At 35.2% G+C, this 11,779-nt stretch overlaps 2 protein-coding genes across 4 annotated transcripts; both read left to right on the forward strand.

Moving 5' to 3' along the window:
- Positions 1–703: 703 nt before the first annotated feature.
- Positions 704–5,411, forward strand: LOC111311845 (cytokinin riboside 5'-monophosphate phosphoribohydrolase LOG3-like). Of its 3 annotated transcripts, none has more exons than XM_022911608.2 (7): positions 704–1,032; positions 1,750–1,847; positions 2,017–2,047; positions 2,740–2,839; positions 4,307–4,377; positions 4,474–4,617; positions 5,101–5,411. In XM_022911608.2, the coding sequence occupies exons 1-7, from the start codon at positions 919–921 to the stop codon at positions 5,191–5,193; spliced, it is 651 nt and encodes a 216-aa protein (XP_022767343.1). In that variant the 5' UTR covers positions 704–918; the 3' UTR covers positions 5,194–5,411. The 3 variants fall into 3 exon arrangements, with proteins under 3 accessions (XP_022767343.1, XP_089616615.1, XP_089616619.1); XM_089760489.1 differs by lacking the exon at positions 704–1,032 and adding an exon at positions 1,398–1,417; XM_089760493.1 differs by lacking the exon at positions 704–1,032 and adding an exon at positions 1,469–1,490.
- Positions 5,412–8,940: 3,529 nt separating this feature from the next.
- LOC111310597 (laccase-11-like) lies at positions 8,941–11,382 on the forward strand. The gene is made up of 6 exons (XM_089760482.1): positions 8,941–9,271; positions 9,388–9,539; positions 9,632–9,876; positions 9,965–10,093; positions 10,198–11,121; positions 11,245–11,382. Exons 1-6 carry the CDS (start codon positions 9,170–9,172, stop codon positions 11,373–11,375), a joined length of 1,683 nt encoding a protein of 560 aa, XP_089616608.1. The 5' UTR covers positions 8,941–9,169; the 3' UTR covers positions 11,376–11,382.
- The last annotated feature ends 397 nt before the right edge of the window (positions 11,383–11,779 follow it).

An 11,779-nucleotide genomic window follows, 5' to 3' on the forward strand; every position in this document is an offset into this window, starting at 1 on the left:
TATTCATAATATTGTTGAAATTATTTTTCACCATTTCACTAGGATTAAAGAAATATTTACCATCTCAGATTGTCCATGTCTTGCCTTTTCTTGGAGTGATAAAGTATGAAAATGCTTGTCTCTATAGGATCATATAAAAGACAAACAAGCTAATTTAATTAAGTGGAGAGTGGAAGTATTGAATCTTGGTTCAAAGAGCGGAATTTGCAGCCATCGACTCTCTTGAAAAAGTTGCTACAATCCTACACTTTCACGACTAATTCAACACATGGGTTTATTGTTCTTATCTTCCATTGCATGGCCTTAATTATCAGTAAACTGAGAACCAACCTTTCAAAATTTCACTCTCATTCACTCATCATAAAAACTAATATGTGACATGTAAAATAAACTATACATGCCCTAAGAGGGGAAAAGTGTTCCAGAAACAAGGTCACTTAATTTATAGCTGGACTAAGTCAAGGGAAGCTGCATTTTATTAGGGGCAACAAGCGACTTGGCAAGGCAAACCTGTTTTATTTCAATTGCCATAAATTTTTGCTAAGAAAAGAAAAAAAAAACAAATAGAGCTTGGAAAATATAAATAATACTCAAAAAAAATTAGTGGTCCACGCGTGCCAAGTTTAGCTCTGTATGTGTGAAGAAGCGTGCTATGAGGCACTCACGTGTGGCTAGGTTTTATATAAACGCATGAAGAGAATGCACTCAATAGAGTAGAAGTAGTATTAGTTATAGTAGTAGTAATCAAGCAAAAAAAAAAAGGTTCTTAGTTTACTATGCATTGTTTTCACATTGACATGTGTATAGCTTAGGAAGCAAAGAGACAGGGCTAGAAAGAGATATTCTTGCATTACTTTAGTCGGTTTTGTTTTTGATTTTGTGAGAAGGCGAAGTATACGTAATAGATAGTTAAGGGAGATGGAGAGTGAAACACAGCAGTCAAAATTTAGGAGGATTTGTGTTTTTTGTGGAAGTAGCCAAGGCAAGAAGAGTAGCTATCAGGATGCTGCTATAGAGCTTGGGAGAGAATTGGTATTTTACAAAAGCCCTGGTTTTTTTCTCTGTTTCTTGTGGTCTTTTACACAAAATGAGACTTGTTTTGATTATGGTTTTTGTTAGAACTTGTTTTTTTTCTAATATGGAGGAAACGGGTTCTGCAAGAAATCTTTTGAAAGTTGCTTAAAGCCTTGAACTTTTGTTTCCATATGGTTGTATCTTCTTGTATACATTTTTTAATGTTTATGACTTGTTTGTGTATTGGTTCATGGTATCTAGCATTTTTAAAATCCCTTAAGTTTTCAGCTTTCTGATTTTTGGTTGTCTCTAGCTAGCATCTCTCTTCCTTTCTCAAAAGTCCTTGGTAGAAAACTCCAAGTCTCCAATGGTTTTTCAGTTTTTCTCAATGCCTATTGAAAAGGTTGAAAAGAAGGGCACTGTTTTTCCGTGAAACCCGATTATGTTTAAGTTATTAAAAGTTTGGAATTTTTAATGTACGTACAAGGACTAGTGCGTTGAATGAACAGGAAAGCATCCTTTTCAATCTTATTGATGGTAGTCTTATAAATGTACTCTGAAGTCTGAAGAAACATTGGTTTTGTCAAATGAGTTCATTGTAATGTAGATACATGCTTGAACTTTGAACCATAGTCTCATTCCCTCCTTATCATGCTCCATTTTTGTACTCAAAAAGTCTCTCATTCTAAACTTTTTAGTCTCTTTTTGAGCTGACTTGTTTATGTTCTTTTTCAGGTCTCAAGGAACATTGATCTGGTCTATGGAGGAGGTAGCATAGGTTTGATGGGTTTGGTTTCACACGCTGTTCATGATGGTGGTCGCCATGTCATTGGGTAAAGAACTAAAGCTTCTTTTTTTTTTTTTTCATTTCAACAAGTTTAAGAAACAAATTCAGTGAACTGGCTTTGTTGTTATTGATAATTTGTCTTCCTTATTACAAAACTATTCTTAGTTTTGGTTTCCATTACAACTGAATTTTGTCATGTTATTGTCTCTCTGCAGAGTTATTCCCAAGACGCTCATGCCTCGAGAGGTATGTCTGTTACAGCCAGGGAAAAAAGTCCTGAACCTTTTCTTATTTAATTTCATAAAGAAAAAAGAAAAAAAAAAGAAACGGACCTACCTACAAGTTTCATTATTTTTCACTTTCTTTTCACCATCCATGGTGTTAGATTTTTGTTCATTTCTTTTCAATCTCACTTTCTTTCTTTATTTCTTTTCAAATATTGTTTTCTACCTTTGCTTTTGCTTCTGGTTTCCTCTCTTTTCTACCACTTAGATTAGCCAAACTTTTCTCGTGTTTTTTTCACTGTTATCAACTTTTTAATGTTTCTTGTTTGAGTTTCTCCATTTTTTGGTTCTTTGACGATGACTTGATGCGTGATAGCTTTATCCACAATATTACTGGGACCGTTGCAACTTTCCTCTTTACCATTTTCACATTTTCATTTTTATAAATATTTTTTAAATCACAACATTGGTTTCTTCTTCTGTTTTTTCTTTGTTGGCCTTTTCTAAAATTTGGGGTTTTTTTTTTTATTTTTTGCATTTATGTAGCTAAAATATTTGCTGGCTAGGGACATTTCTCAGTATTGAAGTCTTTGAATTTGGTCCACTATTCCTGCAACTCTCATCATTGCTTCACTGCACAAAACTCGAAATCTCTTTCTCTTTCTCTCTCCAGATTTCAGTACTCTTATTATTTGTTTTCTGTGCACTTTGCAGTTAACTGGTGAAACAGTAGGGGAAGTGAAGGCTGTTGCTGATATGCATCAAAGGAAGGCAGAGATGGCCAAGCATTCAGATGCTTTTATTGCCTTACCAGGTTAGTATAAGCAGTTTACACCAAAATATAAAGGCAAATCAAGAAAACTTAAAGCTATCAGGTGCTTTTACTTCTCCAATTTTAGCATTCAAGATTGACCATATCTCATGATTTGACTCACTGGAGAATTGCTGAGTTCCTCTGTTTTTTTTGATCTTTCAGTTCAGAAAAAACTAATTTAAAATCATGAATGCAAAGACTGTCCTCCTCCTTTACCTCTAGTTTGCTCATTTGATGTAACTAATGTTTCCATGTTATACTAAAAGATAGTTTTAAAAAAGGTGCTATGCTATGGGGTAAGGGAAGTCAAAATATTAACACTTGTGGCTGTTATAGTTTGACACTAGTAACTATTTTTGGTATTTGCTATGAAACTTCTCTTACAACACAGACCCCAAGGCCCATGACAAGAGAGCAACCCCAAAAACCCTAGTTCTTGACCCATCAACGTCTTACACTGAAAATTAGACCTTCTGAGGAACTCTCTTTCCTTGGTTAGTATGCTTTTTTAACTCTTGATATGTATTCCCAGTGTCTGTGGTGTTACAGTACCCCTGCCGTCTTAAGACTGAAGGACATCCTTAAAACTTTCACTAAAGAGTGTTTGCCAACTAGCATCTGCATCTAACAGGGAATCCTATTTACCTCTTTGAAAAGGCTACTCTTTTTAGTTCCTTTTCAGCTAAACTTTGAATTCTATTATGTCTTGAAAATTTATTCTGAATTGAAAGGTGGAAAATATGCAATGGCAAATCTGTCATTTTATTCTTCAGGGGAATTGTCCTTTGCATGTTACCTATCAAAAGAAAAAGAAAAAATCAAATGGAAAAAACTTTGTAAGGTGGTAATGGGGTAGAATGAGAGCCATTATGACATGAATGGGTAGGCAGAGGATTGTGCCTCTATTTTCACAAAGGATGGGAGCGATAAATACCTTGTTCTTGGAATGTGGAGAAAAGTAGGGGTAAATGATAATCTAGAAACTCCTTGTTGTGCATGCCATAAATGATAAAACCATGGCCATCAAATGACTGGCGGTTGAACTGCACTGTAATAATCCTTATTATTACTCCTTAATCCTAAGCATTGCACTAAACTTCATTTTAGCATAGCAAACAGATAGTTAAACTCTGTCCTTAACCTTTTCATACTTTGAAGTTAATAATTAATTCTAATCTTACATCTAGTAGTTAATAATTAATTTTACAATGTTCCCTTCTCTTTTCCTTTTTGAATTTTATTGGATAAGTAGAATCATAGATGTCTTTGCTTTTGAATATACCTTTGTTGTATTCCTGTCTGTCAATCATGTTAGGCACCAATCAAATGTTTGTACTATAGAGTGACACCATCATTTCTACAATGAAAGGCATCAGTAGTTAGGTACTAAGTTATCTCTTTTGCAGCATCACATGATTTGGTTGCAAACTATAATTGATGGAGAAAACTCATACAAAATGCATGCAGGTGGTTATGGAACTCTTGAAGAACTGCTTGAAGTGATTACCTGGGCTCAGCTTGGAATACATGATAAACCTGTACGTCCTTGCTTTTCTTTAAGTATGCGATGATCCCTCACAAACTGATCCATGAAACTAGTAATCAATAATGCATAATTTTCCACATTCTTTCAGGTTGGCTTGCTGAATGTCGATGGATACTATAATTCATTGCTTTCTTTTATGGATAAAGCTGTGGAAGAAGGATTTATTAGTCCAAGTGCACGCCAAATCATTGTATCTGCACCCACAGCAAAAGAGTTAGTAAAGAATTTGGAGGTATAAATTAAAGAAACTTCTTCAAATATGCCATTCCTTAATTATCTAAAGTGCATATATATATATATATATATATATATATATCTTTCAAGCAGCTTCTTTCTTAACTCTTAAGGAATCATAGGTGTTCCATACATTTAATCGGTTTCTTGCTCTGATCCCAAATTAGAGCAGGATAAAAACTTTTTCTTTATTTGGGCTTGTCTTCTTCCCAAGTATTAAACCAAAGATAAATAAATATATATATATATATATAGCTCCAAAATGAAACAAATATTTCATGGTACCCTACATTTGAACCATAGTTTACTTTAGTGATGCAAGAAATAAAGTAAATTGTATACATATTAATCCAAACTGATTTGATTGCATCATGTTAAATTGTACATTTGGTTTATTATTTCCTTAATCATCATATCTTAATCCAAATAAAAGTGTCCCTGCAATTAATGGCCTGTTTTTCATGTCTACTTACTATTACAGGATTATGTCCCCTGCCATGAAAGAGTTGCTTCAAAGTTGAGTTGGGAGATGGAGCAGCTTGGCTACTCGAAAGCATATGATATATCTAGGTAAGCTTGGAGTGCATGAAGGAGAAGGTAGATGGAATTTGGAATGCTCTAATTGAAAAAGACTCAAAATTTCCTTCAATGGAGGAATTCTTTTTGTAAATTACTACTATTGACATTGATATATGAACTTCAACTTCAACCTTCTCTTTTAATGGATAATTGATTCTCTTTTACATTGTAAGTACACTAAATGCTCATGAACTGTGCCTTTTATAATATTAACTAATCTGTATTATGACTGGCTTTCCTGTGCCTGATCAATCATTTTTATCAATTTCTTCTTCCTTGTCTTTGGGAGATTGATAGAGAGGGTAAGAAAAGCAAGAAAAGCAGGTCTGCAAGTCATCATTTTTGGAGATATAATAATATAGTTTTAGTTGTGAGTATCATGGTGTGAGGCAAAACCTTGAGATGAAACTATCATGACTTGTGTCAACTCTTTAGCATTGCCTGATTCCTAAAGCTTTTCTTTAGTCAACTTTGATTTATTATTGATCTTCATTAGCCAAGCTCTTGTGCAAGATCAATACCATTTTCAGTTTTTAAAAGCAAAATTAATCCAAATTTCCTTTACATTGCTTCCTATTTGAGTGACATGAACCAATCACACGACAGTCAAAAGGCTTGGCATGTGCAGTGAAATGACCAAAACCACAATGATGATCCAACACCAAAGGCATTTTGTTATCAATTAAGTGAAAATTTAAAGGGTCATATCATGTAAGAAACGTGTCCTCAGTCTGTGTTTCAAGTTCTGGTTTCGCTGCAAAGGTTTTGAGTTAACTAGGGACAACCGACAGGACTAACCCAACCGACGACCAATAACGGAGGGAGCCAGGTGGTTTAATGGAAGAGAGAGAGAGGGGGCCTATTTGGTTTCACTGGTGAGAGAAATGGAGCTCGCCCATTGCCGTCCCACATGCGAGTCGATGACATGTGTAATGTGGGACAAATGCTACCGGAACACAAGGGGAAGGGGAGGACCATATGCCATGGACATTTTAGGACAATATGATTAACTTAAGTTAGGTCCCAGTTTCATCTCACAAAAGCTTGTGAATTGTGACTGATCGGTGGCATTGCTTTGTGCCACTAGTTTGAGGATTCACCTAAAGAACATACGGTGGTTGGACAGTCACTTCCCAAGGCTTCTGATGCTTTGAATTGGATTCAATGTGAATTTGGTAGTATACAAACTATCCATTCAAAATATTGGTATATCAGTCTTTTTTGCCTACATTAGGAGGAATTGAACCTAAAACTTGTCATCAAGACTCCATCTAAAACATGTTATTTCTAAAACTGGTTCTAATCTGCTTTTATGCAATAAAAATTCATGGTTTACCAGCTTCCCTATAGCAAGACAAAAGATCAAATTGTACGCTACTTTCTAGCTAGCTTGCATAGAATAGCAGTAGGGATGCATTGAATTCAAGGTTAGCATGTGAAAATCTTTTACAAAGTCTACTTACGTTAAGTCTATGATTGTATGTTTTCTGTTTTTTTTCCGAAAAGAATAAAAAGGACAACCATTATAAATGCAAAAGAGGCCATCCAACAGAAAGATAAGAAGAAAGTTTGCTTAAGATTGTGACTGAGGTCTTTTTAACAAGTGTTTTGATGGTATTAGACAAGACAGATATCAGCATCCCTGCATGATGCTTGGAGGTAAACGCTGCCTGGAAACATTGCATGTGAAATTATGAAAGAATTTTCAGGAAGAAAAGAGTTCCAACATGTTCTTTCATCTACCCTCCAGTCTGTTCCTTCAGCTTGGTAACATCCTTGCCAAGGTCTATCTCAGAAATCATAGGCTATCATTCCATTCATTTTTTCCTCAAATTCTTGTTAACAATCTTCTGATCAATCCTTATTATTACTGGTGAACTAACTATTTTTTGTTTTACACTGCTCTCTACATTATCTTGTTAGCTCAATGGTAGTTCGACTTCTAATCCCAATCTTAACCAAAAAAACTTACAGAATTCAAAAAAAAAAAAAAAAAACCCCACATTTCACAAATAGAATAATATATACTTTGAACAATGGTGACCTGGGCCAGGCCTTTATTTTTTGCTGTCTCAATTTCAAGTCCTGCAAGACTTGCAGCAGTGGAGCCTGAGTCATACTCATATGGTCGGCTTAGGCAAGCCCTCTTGTAATTGTAGACAGGCTGTTTACTGGCCCATGGTATCCCTACCAGGCAATTCCTTCATTTCACATTTTTCACAAATGACAGTATTTTTTTAATTTCACTTTGTACCAATTAAAATTGGTGGCAATTACTTCTTCTTTGACAAAATTTAAGAAAGGTTTTCAATTTCCACCAGATAACTACTTTCCGGGCTAACACTCGTGATGAAAGAGGATCGTGCCAATGGCAGTTTTCCTACTTAAATGAAATTACATTGAATTCCCTTGTAGTACACCATTATTGGTTAGAAAGACCTTTTATTGGCACTAAAACAGCCTGTTTAATATTCCATACTTCCCGTGTCGTATGTCGTACATTCATTTGTGAAGTCTTATTGCGTAGATCCTAAGATATATAAAGTGTGAAGTGAGGGATCTCACTAGCAGGATGGAATAAACTTCTTCTTTGCCTTTCATGCATAGGCTTGTACTGGGTTCATTAATAAGGGCTTTAACTCGAATCGTTGAACCTTATAACCCAAGCCTAAAACTGTTCAAGCAAGAAAGAGACAGTATTTAGAAACATTGGATTTGCCATGTGTGTTTTCACAGAAAATGCCAATTTTCCACCCAAATCAGTGGACTCCAACCCCAAATCTTTTACCTCAAACTTTCACTAGCGGTAACCCAAAATGACTTTTCTTTTCTCACTTTTTTTTCTTTGTAAATAGTCTTAATTATCAAATATACTGCAGGTGGGAAAAATTTATATAAAATATTTTAGATAAAGTTCGTAAAATTTTTATTAAAATTTATCTAATTAAAATTAAAATTAATAGATTGAAAGATTTTATTATATAAATTATGTAAATTTTGAAAAAAAAATAAAATTAAATATATTTTTTGAATAGGTAATTTTAGTAAAAAATTTAATACAATTTTTACTGTTAAATAAGTACTGTCAAATTTTAGTTATAAACAATATTTTTAATAATTTTTTTTTACATATTATTGATGTTCTCATTAAATTCTATCAATACATTGATTTTAATTTTTGGTTTTAAATTTTATTGAATCATTTTTAATAAAAAAATTCATAAATTTCATCTAAAAAACTTTATATAAATCTCTCCCTTGTCAGAATAGTTTTTTAACACTACAAGTGGACTTAACAAAAGTTGATACATGCCCCTTAGATATATTTAAAAAAATAAAAAATGTGTCACCATATTAATATGACTTATGAAATTAAAAATTTATACTGAGAATATATTAAATAATTTCTGAAAATAATATGGGATGTAGCAAAGTTGTAAAATGGGTCATACGAAATAAATGCATAGATTAGTAGATAAAAATGTGGTATATGCTGCAACAACCAGCTTAATGCTTTTGTTACAAAATCAGAGAATGGAATTATACAACCAGTCGCTTTCTATCACCCAAAATCTGTACCATCCTCAACTTCCTGTAGGAAAGACCAGCAGCCAAGCAAGATGTGAAGGCAAAGCAAAATTTTTTGGTGACTGTCTTGCTGATCCTAGCTATTAACATTTCTGATAGAATAGATTATACAAATGAAGTTAGAGTCTTGGAGATTGGAAATGACTCTTCTATTCTCAATTTCTTATTATAATGTTGCTTCCATGGTTTGTGTAGCCCTTGCATTTGCTTTACCTAATGAAATAAACAATGCTGCCAACTCTGAAACAACAGCCCCGGCCCTCCCATTAACCTACCTTCTATATCTACTACTATAAATGCCAATGTTTTCCCATTCTAACATAACAGTCATCACCACTCAAAAAAGTGTTATTTGCTGAGCAGTGGAAAGAAGGAAAGTGGCAATGCAGCTTGATAGCTACTTGAGGTCGTTTTTTCTCATTTTCTGCTTTGCTTGGTTTCTGACTTTTCCAGCTGAAGCCGCTGTTAAGAAATATCAGTTTGATGTGGGTGTTTTGCTGTTGTTCTTCTATGTTTTCTTTGACTCTAACTTTCTTTTCTAATGAAGGGTTAAGACCTTCATATAACTATTCTAGCGCATCTTTTCTTTTTCTGGGTTCAGATAAAAGTCAAGAATGTGAGCAGGCTGTGTCATGCAAAACCAATTGTCACAGTGAATGGAAGGTTTCCAGGACCAACCATTTATGTCAGAGAAGGAGATCGAGTTCTTGTCAATGTTACCAACTATGCACAATCTAACATGTCCATTCATTGGTATGTCATCTAGCTTTATGCACAATATATATAATTAAGATTGTGCATTCAAAACAAAATATTTTAATCAACTAGTTTTCGTAAGTATGCAGGCACGGCTTGAAGCAATTTCGAAATGGTTGGGCTGATGGACCAGCATACATAACACAATGCCCTATCAAGACCGGACATAGCTATACCTATGTTTTTAATGTCTCAGGACAACGAGGAACACTATGGTGGCATGCACATATTTTGTGGCTAAGAGCTACAGTCCATGGTGCCATTGTCATTACGCCGAAAGAAGGAACCCCATTTCCATTCCCTCAACCTCATAGAGAAACTAAAATAATCCTAGGTTTGTACTTGGTTATAGTCACTGATATATATTTGAAAGTTCTTTGAATTGGAGTAATGGAATATCCAACAGGCTAAGTTATGTGCAGGAGAATGGTGGAACTCAGATGTTGAAACACTTGTAAGCCAAGCCAATAAGTTGGGGTCGCCACCATCAACCTCTGATGCTCATACCATTAACGGGAAACCAGGGCCACTCTTCCCTTGTTCTCATAAACGTAAGTATTAGCTTCATGCTTTACATTAGGAAGAACTTTTTTTCAGTATGGTTATCTTCCAAAAATATATAAATGTTAAGCAATGTAAATTGTTTCTATTTTAGATACCTTTGCCATGGAGGTAGAGGCAGGCAAAACTTACCTTTTGAGGATTATCAATGCTGCACTTAATGATGAACTGTTTTTTTCAATTGCTGGTCATAACATGACCGTGGTAGAGATTGCTGCAGTCTACACCAAGCCCTTCACAACGAGGGTTATTCTAATTGCTCCAGGTCAAACAACCAATGTTCTAGTTAAAGCTGACCAACCCCCAAGCCGATACTTCATGGCAGCCAGGCCATTCATGGATGCACCAGTTCCTGTGGACAACAAAACTGTTACAGCTATTCTACAATACAAAGGCATCCCAAACACAGTTCTTCCGTCTATGCCCAAATTGCCTGCACCAAACAACACCAATGTCGCCTTGAGCTATAGCAATAGACTAAAAAGCCTAAATACCCCACAATTTCCAGCAAAAGTACCACTTAAAGTGGACCGCCACCTATTTTACACAATTGGTTTGGGTGCAAACCCATGTTCAACTTGTCAAAATGGTACACAACTCACAGCTTCATTGAACAACATAACCTTTGTGATGCCAAAGATTGGTCTTCTCCAGGCTCATTATTTCAATATCAAAGGAGTGTTCAGAACTGACTTCCCTGACCGGCCTCCTGTCCAATTTAACTACACTGGTGTACAGCTTACCAAAAACCTGGGCACTTCATTAGGAACAAGGCTCAGTAAGGTGGCTTTCAATTCCACCATTGAGCTGGTATTACAGGGCACAAACCTCCTCACAGTAGAGTCACACCCATTTCATCTTCACGGTTTCAATTTTTATGTTGTTGGAAGTGGTGTTGGAAACTTTGATCCCTCCGAAGACCCTGGTAAGTTTAACATCGTCGATCCTCCTGAGAGAAATACAGTTGGAGTACCAACTGGTGGATGGACAGCTATTAGATTCAGAGCTGATAATCCAGGTAATTTTTCACAGAAATGACCCTGTCAACAAATTGACTCTGACATGATTCCTATTTGTGCACACTTATACCACACATACAGGCTTATTGAACTTACTCTGGCTCTTCTGAGTACATTTGCAGGTGTTTGGTTTATGCATTGTCACCTGGAGCTGCATACTATGTGGGGTTTAAAGATGGCCTTTGTTGTTGAGAATGGGAAGTCACCAGAAGAGTCTATTATACCACCACCAAAGGACCTTCCACCTTGCTAGATATTGGCCCAAGGCAAATGACTGTTGATTCTTTCTTGTTGGAATAACAATTCTGTGTTCCTACATTTTTATGTATTTATTTCATTCTTGTTTTCTTGTAACAAGCTTCCCTGGATCAGTTCCGGTCAATTCTTTTGGGAGGCAAATGTCCCAAGGTCAAAATGCTTTATTTTAGATTGTTTCCCCCATTTATGTGATACCAAGTTTCATCAATGAAGCTTCATACTTGTCTTTTCATTGTCTTGATAGAAAATGCATGTGGGATTGAATATTGATTTGGTTATTCTGATTGTTGAAAAATCTATACAAAAAGAAACTTTGAAGAGGTAGTGAGTGCTTCCTATCTGTTAAATAGAATCCTGTCAATTTATGGAATGATATGAACTACACCATAACTGTTCATG

This window comes from Durio zibethinus, chromosome 1, assembly GCF_047325235.1.
Source record: "Durio zibethinus cultivar Kanyao isolate XHJ-2024 chromosome 1, ASM4732523v1, whole genome shotgun sequence".
In the NCBI taxonomy this organism is placed as follows: Eukaryota; Viridiplantae; Streptophyta; class Magnoliopsida; order Malvales; family Malvaceae; genus Durio; species Durio zibethinus.